Below are 16,118 nucleotides of genomic sequence, written 5' to 3'. Positions count from 1 at the left end.
ACGTACGATAGCAGAAAAAAAGATTTTTTTTAGAATAATGACACAAGGAAACAACCGCCGATATGGTAACTCCATACTTCTTAAGCAAATGCCGAGGTATATGTCGTGGACAGCTGTAAAGAAGGTGAAGGACCACTCGAATTAGATCTTTTCTTGGTGGAGAAGGTTGGTTTACCCGAGGAAGCACACACACATTACGACGACCAGACAACAGCAAAGATAAGGGTGTATAACAAACGAGCTAACCCTTGAAAAAGAGAAGTCCTCTCGAATCTCTTATAGAACTTGGTTGGGGTTGAGGAGGGAGTATACACGCGTAACGCTGCTACGATGAGGAACTGTCGGAACGACAGAGGGTGGTGGAATGTCCTGCTTCGTATTTATCTGTGGATTTATCCTGGGGTAGATGTTTAGCGGAACGGGCTTTCTCACGAACGCGTATATATATATATATATATATATATATATATATATATATATATATATATATATATATAAGCGTTGGGAACGTGGCAATTAAACATTAAACACCAATAGACTAACTTTAAAATATTTTCCGAGCTTTCGAATACTTATATATTCATTGTTTGGGAAATAATTACTTAAGATGTGCGGTGGCTTTAAATTGTATTAATTTTTGTAAAAACTTGAAGTTCATGGGACGTGTTATAGAAATATTGATTTAAATAACCTGATTGTAATTTATGCAAATCTCTTAGATTTTGAAAAAACAAATTCAACGCCTTTAACAACCAACTAACCTCACCTAACATATAAAGTCCAACGACCTAACCTATAAAATTTATTGTCATTTATATTCGAACCAATACATATTCAGCTATATTTATAACGACCTAGCCTATTGAAATTTAATGTCATCCATAAATTAACCAATCAATATTGAACATCATTCACTACAATTTATCCTTATCTAACCTATAAAAATTCAAAGCCATTCATAATCTAACCAATTAAAAAGAATCAATATTTCTATCACACCTCCATTTTGAATATTGAATTTTGAATCCTATGAATACAATTACTTCTACAGGAATTAATACAATCCCAAACCACGGAAAATCTTAATTAATTATTTCCCATGCGATGAATACATAAGTGTTCGAAAGCTCGGATAATATATTAAAGTTAGTCCACTTTGGTGTTTGTTTGCCACGTTTCCAATTAAACAACATAAAACAACATAAACAAGACCTTACGAATTTAAACAAACGTGGTGTTTCATTTCCACGTTCCCAATAAGAAACCGCTCTCTAATAAATTATATTTATAACATTTTTTTAACTGCAAATATTTTGTATATTCACATAATAAATATTAATTTTAGAGTAAAATATAAATACTCTGAGTTGTCACGCTACAAAGTAAGGTTTTATCCACTTTTATTCAATTAACACTTACTGTTTTTGCCTATATTTTTGAACTCAACAACAATAATATTATGATGAACAATTTTTCATTCAAGTTTACTGTGTTTATTTATATTAAGAGAATGATTTGACTATAATTTGACTACATTAGACGTTGTGATCTATTCAATTGTCCCTACTACATATTTCGCTCCTTGCTTCTCCAAGAATCTGTCTAGTTTTTCAACTTCTTTTACAAACAGTATTCTCTGTTATTTTTATGTCCATCACGCAATGGTAGGCGAGCAATGGAACGATACCACACCAAAAGAATACCTTCCTAAAAACCACTACTCTCCCAGTCCTGTAGAGGAAAAGCTTTCCTATATCAGGGGCATTACATAAATGTATCAAATGTATTATGAAATTGATCCTGTTTCTTAAATAAAAACAATCCAACGAGTTTCTCGCTTGTCAGAGGAACCGAATTTCAAACATATCATTTTTTATCTTTTAGTGTGTCAATTTCAATTGTGAATAATCATATCAATGATATCTTATCAAATTGTTTTCTAATTTTGGTATAAAAAAGATTATTGTACACATTTTTTTGTATTCTAATTAAAAATGAAGTCCTTTTCAGTAATCTGCATGGTTTTACTTTTTGGATCCACTTTTTCTTTGAACGATAGCAAGCATACCCACGTTAAAAGTTGTGAGTATATTTTGATAGTATAATTTAATTTATTCCAGTTTAGTCCAGTATACTTTATCTATACTTAATTGAAGGATTGTAAAAACTATTTTAATTTCTTTCGTAAAACTATTAGTCTAAGATCCCGCTGCAAAATTATGACATGAAGAATGTACACAATCAAAATCTGATTTGTAGGTATTTTTACAAGTAGGAGAATGTATTTTTCATAAGGTGCCAATTAAAAATTACGCGCGAGTACTATTAATTAAAATCTAATTAATTGAATTTTATTAATACATTTCGTTTACATCTTATGGAAATTCAACCTATAGCACTTTAAAACAGTGTATTTGAAAGATTTGAAAAGTCACAGTTGCTGCTGACTGCTTAGCCGCAACCTCTACGCAGCCAGGTGTAAACAGGTATGATTTTGTAAAAACTTCTCGTTCATTATGTATATTAATTTCATTTACACCAAATTAAAGCTAATTTTTTTCTGTATTTAATTTTATAAAAGTGCTTGTAAAAAGAAAACCGCAAATTGAAGTTTCCTTAATTTAAAGATGCCAGGTATTGGAAATAAAGTGACAAAGGGTGAGTGCACGACGTTACTGGTTAGACAAGGACGCTAAATGCCAGCTGTACGCGTTTTCCTACTTGTAAAAATACCTACAAATCAGATTTTGTTTGTGTACATTCTTCATGTCATAATTTTGCAGCGGGATCCCGCACTATATGTACCTGCGCCAGTTTTAAAGAAACCCAATCGTATGACAAAAGTAGTGAATTTTACTAGTTACACAGTAACGTCGATTAAGTTGCTGAAAGTCTAGAGATCATAAAAGCCGACTGATTATTTTGAAGAAGTAGTTCCATTATGTGGTAAATAAAATATTTAGTTTGGTTTCGACTGTTGAAATTGGGGGTTAAAAATTTGTATTTAATATGTATTTAGTATGTTTTAATTATGATTTGTTTTTGGATCTTAGTTTAGTTTGCGATACGGTGTAGAATAGTAAAAAAAGGTTCCTTGAAGTTAAGTGGGGACAGCGCGGGTGACTTCGGAAATTGTCGTAAATTTTCGCCTAATTCGTTGGTTTAAATTATACAATTCCGCGTGTAGCTGCATCTTTGTTTATAGTTGTTAGAGGTGTGGTAGTTGTTTTTTGCCGATGTCTGTAAGTATTAATCTCGTATTTAGAATTTATGTAACATTGATTTAATAGTTTTTGAAAGATCGGAAAAGTTTAATTTTTTTCCGATAATATTCTCTTTGTTGTTGTTTTTTTTACAGGTTTGTAATTGCAAAATCGATCAAATAATTTAAAAAAATGAAGCGAGAAATTATGAAAATTAGGAATTTAGTAAAGTTATTAGAGGCTAAATGAGCTTATAGACAAGCATCAAGTCGTTATAATATTCCAAAATCCACAATTATTGATGAGATGAAAGGCTCTCACCCAAAGAAACATGGTGGACAGACAACACTCACGAAAGAAGAAGAAATTCAGTTTGTTAAAACTAACTTATTGTCTGCAGATTGGAGTTTCCCGCTCACAGAATTTGATATTTGTCAGATAATCAACATTATTAAACAAGAAGAGGAAGGACAGTCAAACAGGAGAAACAATCTATACGGAACAATTCGTCTTTCCAAATTCAATTCTTACCGTTAGATTGGCTCAAAATATTGAGCGAAGTATGGGCTGATAAGACCGTCAATGAATGTTTTTCACAGCTGAAGAAATCAGTTGAAGGTGTGCTAACTGAAAATATCGTAAATTATGATGAAATCAATTTTAGTGACGATCCCGGAAAGCCTAAAGTCGTGTGCAAATGTGTTTATCAGTGTTTATAAACTAAAGCACAGATAAGAAGAATGGGAACGGGATGGACCTCCTGGTAGCCGCCATAGCATAAGCAAAAGCGGTTGGTTTGAATCAACGACGAAATATTGTATTTGATTTGTGAAGTATTTTTCTACTTAAATAAAACTTTCATATCATTGTGAATGTCTTATTTCCATCTATTCATAGCCAAAAATACATATACGAGGATGGTCTCTGAAGTACCTGGCCCAACAAAGAAAACACAAAAATTTGTTCAATAAGTTTTTATAATAAGAATCGTCAAGCTCCTCAAAATAGCTATTAACTGCCGATATTACCTCATCATTGTTGGAAAGTCTTTGACCACTGAGCCATTTTTTGAAGTCTGGGAACATAAAATAATCCGAATGGGCTGAATCTGGCGATTAGGGTGCATGAGGTAGTAATTCAAACAAATGCGGCCGTTTTTGCTTTATTTCTTTGCTCAAACGTTGCAATAAGTTCGTATAGTACTCGCCGTTAATAGTTTTTCCTGTTCCAAGATAATCAATGACAATTATTTCAGATATGAATTTGTCTGCAGCTGGAACAGTATATACCTTCTTTGGAGCCGGTTCTCCCTTCTAAGTACAAGGTTTTGATTGTTCTTTTCTCTCGGAACAAATTAAAATCTTTTCACTTCTGAGCTTTCAAATAGCCACCTTTGGCTAACATTCCCTAAATTTCTTTTGCGTCTTTACAACTTCAGCATTTTGTAACAAAGTGATACTTGATTTAATTTTTCTCAAATTTATAATCTTGACTGGCAATGAATCCATTCCCAAATTGAATATAAAGTTCGAAGCATTTCTGGAAGTTTTTGTTTCGGGTGTGAAGGGATGGAACTACGTTTCATACATGGTTTTAAAGCGGCGCATTGTGAGCAAACTCGGCACCCATCTGGCGCACAGCTTTCTTATGTCCAAATGCCTTCTTTATCTGCTAGCTCACGCACTTCCAACCGACAATCATCCAGTACCACTTTGTGGATTATCTTCAACATTTCTGGAGTCATCACCTCATTTGGTCGACCACTGTGATGCTGGTCTTCGCAAATCCTACGGCCTCGTTTATACTCTGCTATCCAATATTTTACTGTTGATAACGAAGGAGCACTCTCACCCAGAGTAGCATCTAGTTCAGTTTTTATATTGGGGTGAGGTAATGCCTTCCAAATAAAAGTATCATATAACGATTGCCAATTTTTCCATGTTTACAAATTCATTGGAAACGTTCACTATTGATGGCCGCCAAACAAATACTAAACATCGTGATGTCTTATCTGTCTTATCTACATATGCTGTATACGAGGTCTAGCTATTAAATAACGAGAATGGCGACAATTCTCTATCTCGTGCACGTGTTTTTGAGTTGTTTAAACGCTTTAAAGAGGGTCGAGAGAGCACTGAAGATGAACAGTGCCCAGATCGCCCTGTGACTGTTTCAACATCGGAAACAGTGACCAAAATCAACCAAATTGTGCGTGCAGTTCGTCGAATGAGTATCCGGATGATTGCCGAGGGTGTAAGCTCTTGCGTTAACGGATCTGCTTAGATTTCCTCGAAAGGTTAGAAAAAGATCTGCTTTTAAAGGGACCCGATTTGAGTCGATGGAGGCGGTAAAGCAAAAAACGGCAGAGCTCCTTAAGCCCCTCACCAAAGAAGACTTCCAGCACTGCTTCGATCAATGGAAAAAAACTATGGAAAGGTGTGTGGTGAGGGGAGGGGAATATATTGAAGGGGAGCATTCGAATGTAGAATAATTTTTATAATAAAACCCTTTTTCGTAATCAGTCGTTATTTAATATCCAGACCTCGTAGATTGTGTACTTCCAATACAGTGGTATCTACAACTATTGCCATCTCTAGGTTTAGCCAGGTACTTGTGAGACCATCCTCGTATGTATCTCTAAATATATTAATTTAGTGCTTAGAACTTTTTTTAGGCCTTCTATATATGAGCCTAAAATCATATTTGCAGCGTTCTTAATACTTGTCCGAGGTCACCTAAAAAATGTGGGTGATTGAAATTTTTTTAAACAACCGCTGGAGGAGGGTATGACTAAAAAACATAGGATCATATCTATGGATAATATATGCATCTATTGTCATTACTTCTTCTTTTTTAAATATAATTAACGTAGTTATCGAAAAAAATGTCACTTTACATTCTGAAGTAAGCTGCTAGTTTGGACACGACGATTTACATGCCCAATTTCAAAGGATTATTTTAAATATTTTCGCGTACTTAATATGGAAATTAGTAAGAAAATATTTATTATGGAATCATGTCGTATCTTGACTTATGAAAGAATATTGCAATGATCTTAAATATTTAAACAGTATTTAATCACAAAACGGGTGGGATGAATTTATACACACGATGTACCTTACTTGTTTATACAACTCAAGATGGTAATTTTTATGGTTACTTTTTTTTTCGACTACAATTAGAGTCATTAAAAAATATAAAGACAAAACCGTTGATTAGAATAATTTCGTCTTCATCTTTAATTCTGTGCTAGCTACTATTTGACAGGACCACAATATTATTAACATCAACATTTGAATATTTTTAAGGTGCAGAAGGTGGACAGTTACCAGTAGTAGATATAGTAACTAACGGCGTGCTATGCGTAAAACCTCCTTGTATAGTGATACCTGGAACAGAAGCTACACTATCAATAAATTTTACATCACGTAATAGAAAGCGAATTATAATCTTTGTTCGTAAAACTAGTTTTATTTTCGTATTTTAGCTGATTACGTACCGTCTATTACACCAAAATTTGTAGCTACATATGCAGGAGCTAATATACCCTATTCAACAGGCCAGAAAGATGCTTGTGAATATATAAACAACACTGCGTGTCCTTTGGGTGAAGGTGAATTTGTTACTTATGTTTATGGATTGAAAATTCAGAGCTGGTTCCCATCGGTAAGAAATTTATGAAATAATATTTCATTCGGAAGTGATTAGAAGAAAAAAAAAACAATTTCAGGGTTTGTTACCTCAAAATCCACATATCTGTAGGGAAGTTTTCGAAAAATTCATCGTGATAAGGTGTATTATCAAGTACAAGAACATCCTAACTCTTTGGTTCATTTGAAATAAGTTTTTTAATAAATTTTCATAACATATTAGTCCCTCGACTTACAATTTGGTTTTCAATTAACGTACGGATAAATCATCATAAGAGGATATTTACTAGTAGGGTTTAGGAGGCTACCACGCGAAATATCGCGATACAATATTTTTTGATAATTTAGAGTATGACGAATCAACGGTATCCTTCTTTATATGTGTTATCGATCAAAATCTAAAGAAATTTGAGTTCAAAGTTCGCTTATTTAACATGAGTTTTTATGGGCGCCATAGTGAAATAGTTTATAGATTTGATTGGTAAGAAATTAATCTTTCTATTGGTGTCAATCGAACAAAAATAAGAGTTATTAGCTAAAAATTGTTATAATTCAATGCTTATCCAGTAACTAAGCGGAAATTAGGAAAACGGTCATATGGTTTCTTTCACCAAGAGAAGCACGCGAAATTTAACCACATCTTTTTACAGTTTTTGTTCTTTTGGCTCATTTTTACACACCGATGCCCGATATTCATACTCGAGGATGGTCACAACCTGGCCCAACAAAGAAAATAAAAAAAAAAATTGGTAACTTAATCTCCTTTTAGTTCCAGCGATTTTCAATGAATTCGATAGCCTTATTATAAGAAGAAACGTGAAGCTCCTCAAAATAGTCATTAACTGCCGATATCACCTTTTCTTTGTTGGAAAATATTTGACTACCGAGCCATTTTTTCTTATCTGGGAACAGAAAATTGCACGAAGTAGCAATTCAAACTTCAATTCATTAATTTTGGCCTATGCAATCACGGATGTGTGATCTGATTTCTTTGCTCAAACATTGCAATAAGTTCGCATAATATTCGCCGTTTATAGTTTTTTCTTTTTCAAGATAGTCAATGAAAATTATCCCACGTGAATCCCAAAAAACCAACGCCGTGACCTTGCCTGCAGATGGAACGGTCTTTGCCTTCTTTGGAGCTGGTTCTCTTTTTTCAGACCATTATATGATTGTTCTTTTGTTTCGGGAGTGGCGTGATGCATCCACCTTTCATTCAACGGCGCAAAAATTCGGCTTTATTTCTGTGAAACATTGCCAAACACTCGATGGAAACATTGTGACCAAACGCGGCATCTAAATTTTCAGTAATATACGATGTACCGCATTTTTGTTATGCCTTCTATGCCTGCTAGCTCGCGCACTTATGCTCGACGATCATTCAGTACCGCTTTGTGGATTTTCTTCAACATTTCTGGAGTCATTACCTCATTTGGTCGACTACTACGGTGCTGATCTTCGCAGGTTGTACGGCCTCGTTTAAACTCTGCTACTCAATATTTTATTGTTAATAACGAAGGAGCAGTCTCACCCAGAGTAGAATCTAGTTCAGATTTTATATTGCTTGGACTAAAACCTTTCAAATATAACGATGACCAATTTTTTCCATGTTTACAAATTCAGTGAAAACGTTCATAATTGATAGCTGCCAAATAAATACTATACAAAATGTTAACGTTTTCTGCATTGTTTCAGTTAATAATTAATTTAAGATTTTTAAGCATATATACATGTGGAATAAAAATCAATAAATTTTAATTTCAATATGACTAGTTTGGTAGACGCGAGTATCTCCTTAAGCGCTCTAAATTTTGTTTGTGGTTCCAGCTTTTATTATGAGTGTTTTGAGGTTAAGTTGCCTGTGCTGTGTCTGTAGGTTAAAAGTTATTAAACGAAGTATGAATATGTACAAAAATTTTTTCCAAAATTATCTGATTTTCAGTTATGAATCTGGCCAACAATAATTATATCATCTATTGAGATGAGGTAGTGTTTGAATTTTATTTTTTTTATAGGTATCTGTTGGCCTGGAAGTATCGTTTATTAATGACTACGATAATGAGGTTATAGTATGCTTTGCAGTAGATCTTCAAGTGAAGTCTGGTTAGAATGAAATTATTATTATATTATTAACAAGATTTTAACTTTGTATTAACATTTATAGTTATAAAAGTACTTTAAGTTTATCCAGTTCTGTTAAACTCTTTGCTCAAATCAGTAGTTATTCTACTAGTAGTGAATTAACTATTTGGCAAGTATAAGTACAACGACAAGATAAATGTGCGTCTTACAAATTGTAAGATAGTTGGATTTTGTTATTTACTGCGTTCGGTTATGTAAATCTGATAACTTGGATTGTGCAGTATCGTTCGCCATTACAATTTATTTTGATCTCACTGATCAGTTCGCGTTCGGTTATATCAATTTTGTGCTCTCTGAGTAAGATCTCTTAGCTCCGAATCTTTAAAGAGAGCTCCTAGACTTGTTTCGACTTTTGACATTTTTATGCTTATCAATTACCAATTTTAATCGATAGTTATTTGTACATATGTATTGTATGTATATAAAAAATAGCCTTTAATCGTAATGCGTAAAAACTGACAGTATAATATCACCTCCATGTCACGAATTGGTTCCCTATACAGCGAATAAGCATTTAAAATATCAGTTTGTGTACTTTTATCAAATTCCATACTTTACTAGTTACTGTACTGATCAGCTGACTTCATTTATCTTATGTTGAGTCTTTTTTCGGTATTCTTTTACTGTTTGCAATTACTACAATCAATGCGTACAACAAAGATCACGTGATACAAATCGCTCTCTGCTCGCTCTGTTCCGCGAACAACATTACCGAACGCAACGTTGTCAAGCTTACACTCGGAGTTTGCAGTAAATAATAAAAGTATGAATCGATCAAGGCGTCTTAGATCGTTAAATTATAGATTTTCGTGTTACTGAAAATGAATTTACAGCTGCGTACCAATCTATGCGAATAAAATTGCTCAAGTGAGTAAAATAACATCTAACGGGCTATGCGCTCAGTCTATTGTTTGTTTCATTTTTCTTCAACTCACGAGTGTTTGTGCACCCACCAATGCTCAGGTGAGTATGCAACTTAAGACTACAAAGAAGATTCGTTGGGTAAACAATAAGAAAAAAAATTGGATGGAAAACCACGACGTAAAATATTTCAGTTTAAATTATTTAAGAAAAACGATGTCAAGCTTAAGGCAGATCTATTTGCAATATGGGTGTATTCTAGTTAGTTAATGCAGAATTGTTGGAGTGCCAATACCAACAATAGCTTTTGAATAGTAATTTTATAAAGACAATTTACTCTTATAAATTTAATCTCTATTTAGGAAATCATTATTATCTCACATGTAAAATAAATAATTATCTATTATTATATTTATAATACTGTGATGTTTTTCTTATTTATATAGACATAATAGTCACTGTCTCTTATCTTCCCAATCTATTTAAATACCTTACACTACACTTAACTAATTTATATAATTCACTTATCACTATCACTTAACTATCTTAAATCATTTATTTAAATTCTTCAACTACTTTCTATTTCGGTTTGTTCACTGTTTTACTAAATAAATTAAATGGAGCTATTAATACGCGCTTTCTGGAAGAAATGTTGGATGAATAGTTAAAGAAATACCATTAAATATTAGACAAAACATGTGGTTTCAACACGATGTGGCATCTGTTCATTTTGCTGCAGCGGTAAGAAATTACTTAAACAGACGTTTTAGAGAAAAATCGATTGGTCGGGGTGGACCCAATTGTTAGCCTCCAAGATTACCTGACTTAAATCCTATCGATTTTTTTATGTGGCTATATGAAGTCCTTAGTGTACGAAACAATAATCGAATGACAAAACTGTGAAATAAGTGTATTGAAGTAGGCGGCCAACAGTTTGAACAATTGAGATTATGAATAATTTTAATTTGTTTTGAACTACTTATGCTTAATCTTTATTCGAATTTAAATGTAAATTTGTAAATTACCTACGTGCTTACAGACTTTTGTTTAGAGCTTTTGCAAAGTAATTTTATAAAGGCAATTTTGTTTTATACATTTAATCTCTATTTAGGATCTCATATTATCTCACCTACAAAACAAATAATTATCTATTATAATATATATAATACTGTGATTTTTTTCTTGTTTATCTATACGATTTCTATTCGTGAGGTGAATTAATAGGCACTGCCTCTTACGTTCTTAATTTATTTAAACACTATACACTACACTTAACTAATTTATATAAATCATTAATCACTCTCACTTAATTAACTTAAATCATTTATTTAAATTCCTCGATTACTTTATATTTCGGTCTGTATATATTCCAAGAGAATTAAAGAATTCTAAAACCGTCTTAGAAATTATTCGAAAGAAATAATGTCTGCTATAATAAAAACTTATATAAAATAAATATCAAACGGATTCCGCGGTTTATAAAAAGTGTGTCAAAGACGTCGTGCGGCTTCGCCGAATTTTAGAATTCCATTATATACAGGCAGAACTGGCAGTAACCGTACTACCAATTGTTCATTTGCCAAACGGAAAACAAAATAAAAAAATTGATTACACAGGGTGCGGCAGCATAGCTCCCTTTTTTTAAATGCCCACCACTTAGTCGGTTGATATCGTAGCGGGGCGCTAGTGGTCTTTTTCGAGAGGTTTATCCATGTACAGTTTATGAGTTGGAACATTGAAGAGTTTGCTTTTTGAGCAGATTTTCTGCGATCTGGCAAACAATGGTTATGTGAGCCACTACGTTTTATAAACTGCAAGTGTAACACTGTCTCTTGGCGCATTACATCACATGAGGACAGTGAGAGTTTCTATATTGCGAGCACCACGGCGTTCAGAGCGCAAACATGCGTCGTTCCAATCGTTCCGTGAAGCGAATTCTTCATGGATTTCCCTCCATATAAGAAGGCTATTGTGCAGAAACTGTAAGAGGGTGACTACAATTCTCGGGAAAAATCTAGTAAGGTTTTCCTGATTGCGTTCCTGAGGATGCTATTGTTTTTTTAGTGAGAAGCTAATTTCCATTTGTGTCGGTTAGTGAACTTTACTACTAGACTGACATCAATCGTCTAAAATTGCATGAAAGGCATTTGTATTCACCTAAAATCATAGTGTGGTATACAATTCTTCAATTGCAATTATTGGTCTTGGTTTTATGAGAAAATTTAATTCACAGTGTCACTAAATTCGGTCCGGTATGTAAACAAGAATTTTTTCACCCAAGGCTGGATCAGTTTGACGCGGGGAACATTTGATTCCAACAAGATGGCTGTTTTGAGGCAACATTTCCTAGAACGCGTCATTTCAATCAAAGGTGATTTACAATGGCCTGTCCGATCTACCCTTGTGATTTTTTATGGGTTTTTTTAAATCCCGTGTTTCTGGGAAGTAACCAAGTACTTTTCAGGTTTCAAAGAACATCATCCAGAGAGCAAGTGCCAGTATAACGTCTTCTTTGCCTAAAAATGTTATGAAAAACACCAATATTTGGTATGATCAATTTATAGAGAACAGAGTATCATACCTATATGATTTGTTTTTTAAAACTATGAGGTGGGGCTATTAAATCACGATACTTTTGGTATGAAACTCTTTATTTTGATATTATGTATATTTATTTATTATCACTTTCAATAAAAACCTCTACTCTATCCCTACATCGCTTCATGCAAATCTTCCAATATTCTGAACAATACAGGAAGTTTTATTCTGCCAGAGGCTTCGGTAAGCACGTCGCTTTTACTTACACAACCCCATTAGACTCAAATCTTGTTCGTTATTATGCAGAATTGACTTTAGGAAAGAGGTAGAAATCACATAGTGCCAGAAACGGCGAATAAAGTGGGGGGTTTCATACTCGTATGTCGTATTTGTGAGCTTCTTTTTGTTCCAATGTGAAGACTAGTGGTAGTTTTGCGTACACTTTTCTCAAATTAAAATAGTCACACCTCGTATGTAAAACAAAACTTTAAGGTATGTAATTGCATTGTAAAAAACAATTTAAAAGTTTCTGAATCATGCAAAGTGTTTTATTAAGATCTGCAAAAAGAAAGTTATGCTGTCGCACTCCATAGTATACAACTTATAACGCTTTTATGATGTTTTTTATTGGTACATTATTTTATATATTAATATGTGTGAAATCTTGTGAAAATTTAACCACCACCACTACACCAACACTCACGATTACACTGTCTGACGCGTTTCGATAACCAAGTTATCGTCTTCAGAGACTGAAGGTAAACTGTTTAATAGTGAGTAATTGAATGAACACCAGATTGATTCTTGTGTTTTGCTGCCGAATACCTAATATGGATTTTTTGAAATAATGTTTATGAATCAGTCCTCAGAATAATTGAGAGGAAGAGAGAGAAATGTTTTATTGTCAGAAATATAGTAGTAGCCTAGTAATTCCTAATAAAATTTGTTGAAACATATTTCAATATTCAATCCAAATATTCCTCCTCATTTCTATAAACTTACTGAATAAATTTTTGTAAAGCAAGAAATTTCAATTGATTCGGCAACGTTTTCCTAACTGCGTCTGACGTTGTAGTAAGCGATTTCATCCTTTGTTTTTTTCAATTTACAAATTTCGTGACGTACTTATTCTTGCCAGATTATTAAAAAAATTTTGTATTATAGGATTTGGTACTAATACCAATTCCAAAAAGACCATGCTAAATAAACATATATACCTATCATATGGAATGGATATGGGTGAAGAAAATAAAATACGAATCAATCGACAAAAAATTAGATAAAATAAATCAAAGATAGTTTTTTGTATTTTTTGTAGTGTGTTACATGTGTTTTCGTGCCTTCAATTTACTGAATTCCTCAATAACATCTGTGAAATCGATTCCTTTTGAAATTTTCCTTTCTATTAAAGCACGGGTAAATTAGCCAGTCGTTCTTGACCCATTGAAGATAGAAGATAATTTTTAATCAGTTTAAGTTTCGAAAAACTCTTCTCGCATGATGCAGCCGAGATGCAAATGGTCAAAAAGTATTGAAGTATAAGCGATATACAGGGCAACGATTCACTGATGTCCCATTTTTTTATAAATTGAAGGATTTCTTAGGCTCTCCATTTGGCAGCGACGTCCATACTCGTATCGGTGGCTTTTACATGCCAGCGACACCTTTTTATTTCTTGGAAAACTTGCTCCTTGTCAAATTCACCATAAATTTGTATCAGATTGTCAACTGCTTCAGCCAGAGCGTCATCTGAAGCTTCTAGAATAAACTTTGTTTCAATAATTAGGAAAATATTATTTGTTTCATGGCCCCGTATCGTGACGAAAATTCTTGTATAAATCGGTCTATGCATTCATACATTGCTCGACGTATTTCTTCTTGAATTGATAATCCAGTATCACGAGCTGATTCACCCGTCATCGTTCTTTTTATCTACCTTCTTCCTCGTTTCTCGATGTTGATGTCCATGTCTTTGCATTTTTTATGCCAAAAGTTTCAGCATTATCTACAATCGTAGTTCCTTCGGTCACCAAATACTCATTCAAGGCGTTTAGTTTGCTGATTCCTGTATCTTGAGTCATTTCTGGAGACTACAAATATTGTTGAACTAAATTTACTTCCTCTAGTATAGAAAGCCAGAATTGTATATAGGTTAGAAAGGTAAAATCACAAACAGCCGGCAGGAACAGGCTTGCTCCTGATCTTGTATCTAGATTTGCTTTTGTTGGAACTTGAAAATGTTCCAAACTACTCATAATTGTCTTTATTTTTTCTTTTACAACTTTTACTTACTCGTAAAGAGCACTCCAGCGAGTATCCGATAAACGTTTTAAATTTTTTCAAGTTTTCTCTTTCAGTAATTGCCATATCTGTGTAGAAGACAAAAAGAACGAATATAATTTTCCTAGAGATTTATCAACTAATATTTCACATGAAACAAACTGTTATGGACAAGCGTGACGCTTACTATCAGGCGAGCGACTTGTAAACTTTTTTTCCGTGTTTTTACCCAAGGGGAAACCACACGAAGGTATAATTTTGTTTTTTTTTATTGCACTACAACTGAAGACGTGTAGTTCATCTTACGTCCTGAGAAGATGTGAGAGGTGATGAGACATTATAGCTCATTTGATCGTCTTCAAAAGTGCGCTTATTGGGGGCCCTTCATTTATTTTAAAATTTCGATGGTCTTAGCACATTTGTAAAGTCTTGTTTAGGATTTGATCAGGGGAACACGGAGGTATTTGGGGCCCCCCTATTAGTCCGCCACTGAAAAAGACTTCACCAGTTTTGCAGTATTGGTTAAAAAAGAAGGATAGTCTCGTTTTAGCATTAATTTCTTAGATAATTATAGTTATCATTTTATGAAAGTAACAATTTGATTAGATAAGTTTAGTGATACAGAAATATGTTTTTGTAGATAAATACAGAGTAAATAATTGAATTGTATAGACAATGTATCCCCCGCAAACAACATATTGTTATCTGTATTGGTTTTGAAACAGATTTCGTAATTAAGAATAGATTAGTGCATTAATTGATATTTTTTTATATTTTTAAAACTTTGAAAGTTGATTTAAAAAATTTTAGCTGGTTTCTAGCGGTAAGGTAGCGCTGATTTCAAATCTGCTTTGAGTTTTTTCAAAATACTCTCAGAATATAGCACAAGTACGATTTATTTCATTTACAAGCTAGTTTTATAATATATTAAAGAAAAAATATATAAAATATCCATATAGGAACTGTTAGAAATATCTGTTTATTTTTTTATTCACGGTTCTTGAAATAACGTTTTCTTCATTGAAAAAAAAAAACTTTTTATTATTTTTCTGTCACATTCAGACATCGCTCGAAATCTTTCACGTTACTCTTTAGACACGTTATCAGCAATGTCCGAGAATAATCATTTTTATACTCATATCACAAACAAGAATCCTAAATTTTTTCAGCATTATTTCAACTAACTGAACACAGTTTGTGTGTTGTCTTAATTTTAGCATCCCATAGAGCTAAAAATATTTTACACAAATATTTAAAGCAATTCCTTTCTTTGTTTAACTTTTTAATAAATTGTTTCACAAGTCCAAGTTTGATGTGAAATAGTAGAAGTGAAACTTTTTGAGAGTCAGTATTTTGCGAATTACAATTTTGGTAACGGGTGTTAAAATTGCTCTTTGTGGTCAGTCCCTTTTTTTCCAATACTATTCTCGGTTCCTACTATCCC

The 16,118-nt window shown here is 33.2% G+C and overlaps 1 protein-coding gene across 1 annotated transcript; it reads left to right on the top strand.

Moving 5' to 3' along the window:
• The first annotated feature begins 1,938 nt into the window (after positions 1–1,938).
• On the top strand, positions 1,939–9,039 carry LOC130897823 (ecdysteroid-regulated 16 kDa protein-like). Its single transcript, XM_057806742.1, has 4 exons — positions 1,939–2,082; positions 6,512–6,631; positions 6,691–6,869; positions 8,869–9,039. The coding sequence occupies exons 1-4, from the start codon at positions 1,995–1,997 to the stop codon at positions 8,959–8,961; spliced, it is 480 nt and encodes a 159-aa protein (XP_057662725.1). The 5' UTR covers positions 1,939–1,994; the 3' UTR covers positions 8,962–9,039.
• Positions 9,040–16,118: the final 7,079 nt, after the last annotated feature.

The sequence above is a fragment of the Diorhabda carinulata genome, chromosome 9 (assembly GCF_026250575.1).
Source record: "Diorhabda carinulata isolate Delta chromosome 9, icDioCari1.1, whole genome shotgun sequence".
NCBI lineage: Eukaryota > Metazoa > Arthropoda > Insecta > Coleoptera > Chrysomelidae > Diorhabda > Diorhabda carinulata.
Note: the sequence above shows the minus strand (reverse complement) of the source record. Positions and strands in the feature narration are given on the sequence as shown.

Coding starts and splice junctions, on each gene's coding strand:
- LOC130897823 (XM_057806742.1), top strand. CDS start 1,995: ATGAAGTCCTTTTCAGTAATCTGCATGGTTTTACTTTTTGGATCCACT. Junction 2,083..6,511: donor GCATACCCACGTTAAAAGTT/GTGAGTATATTT, acceptor AATATTTTTAAG/GTGCAGAAGGTGGACAGTTA. Junction 6,632..6,690: donor ATCAATAAATTTTACATCAC/GTAATAGAAAGC, acceptor TTCGTATTTTAG/CTGATTACGTACCGTCTATT.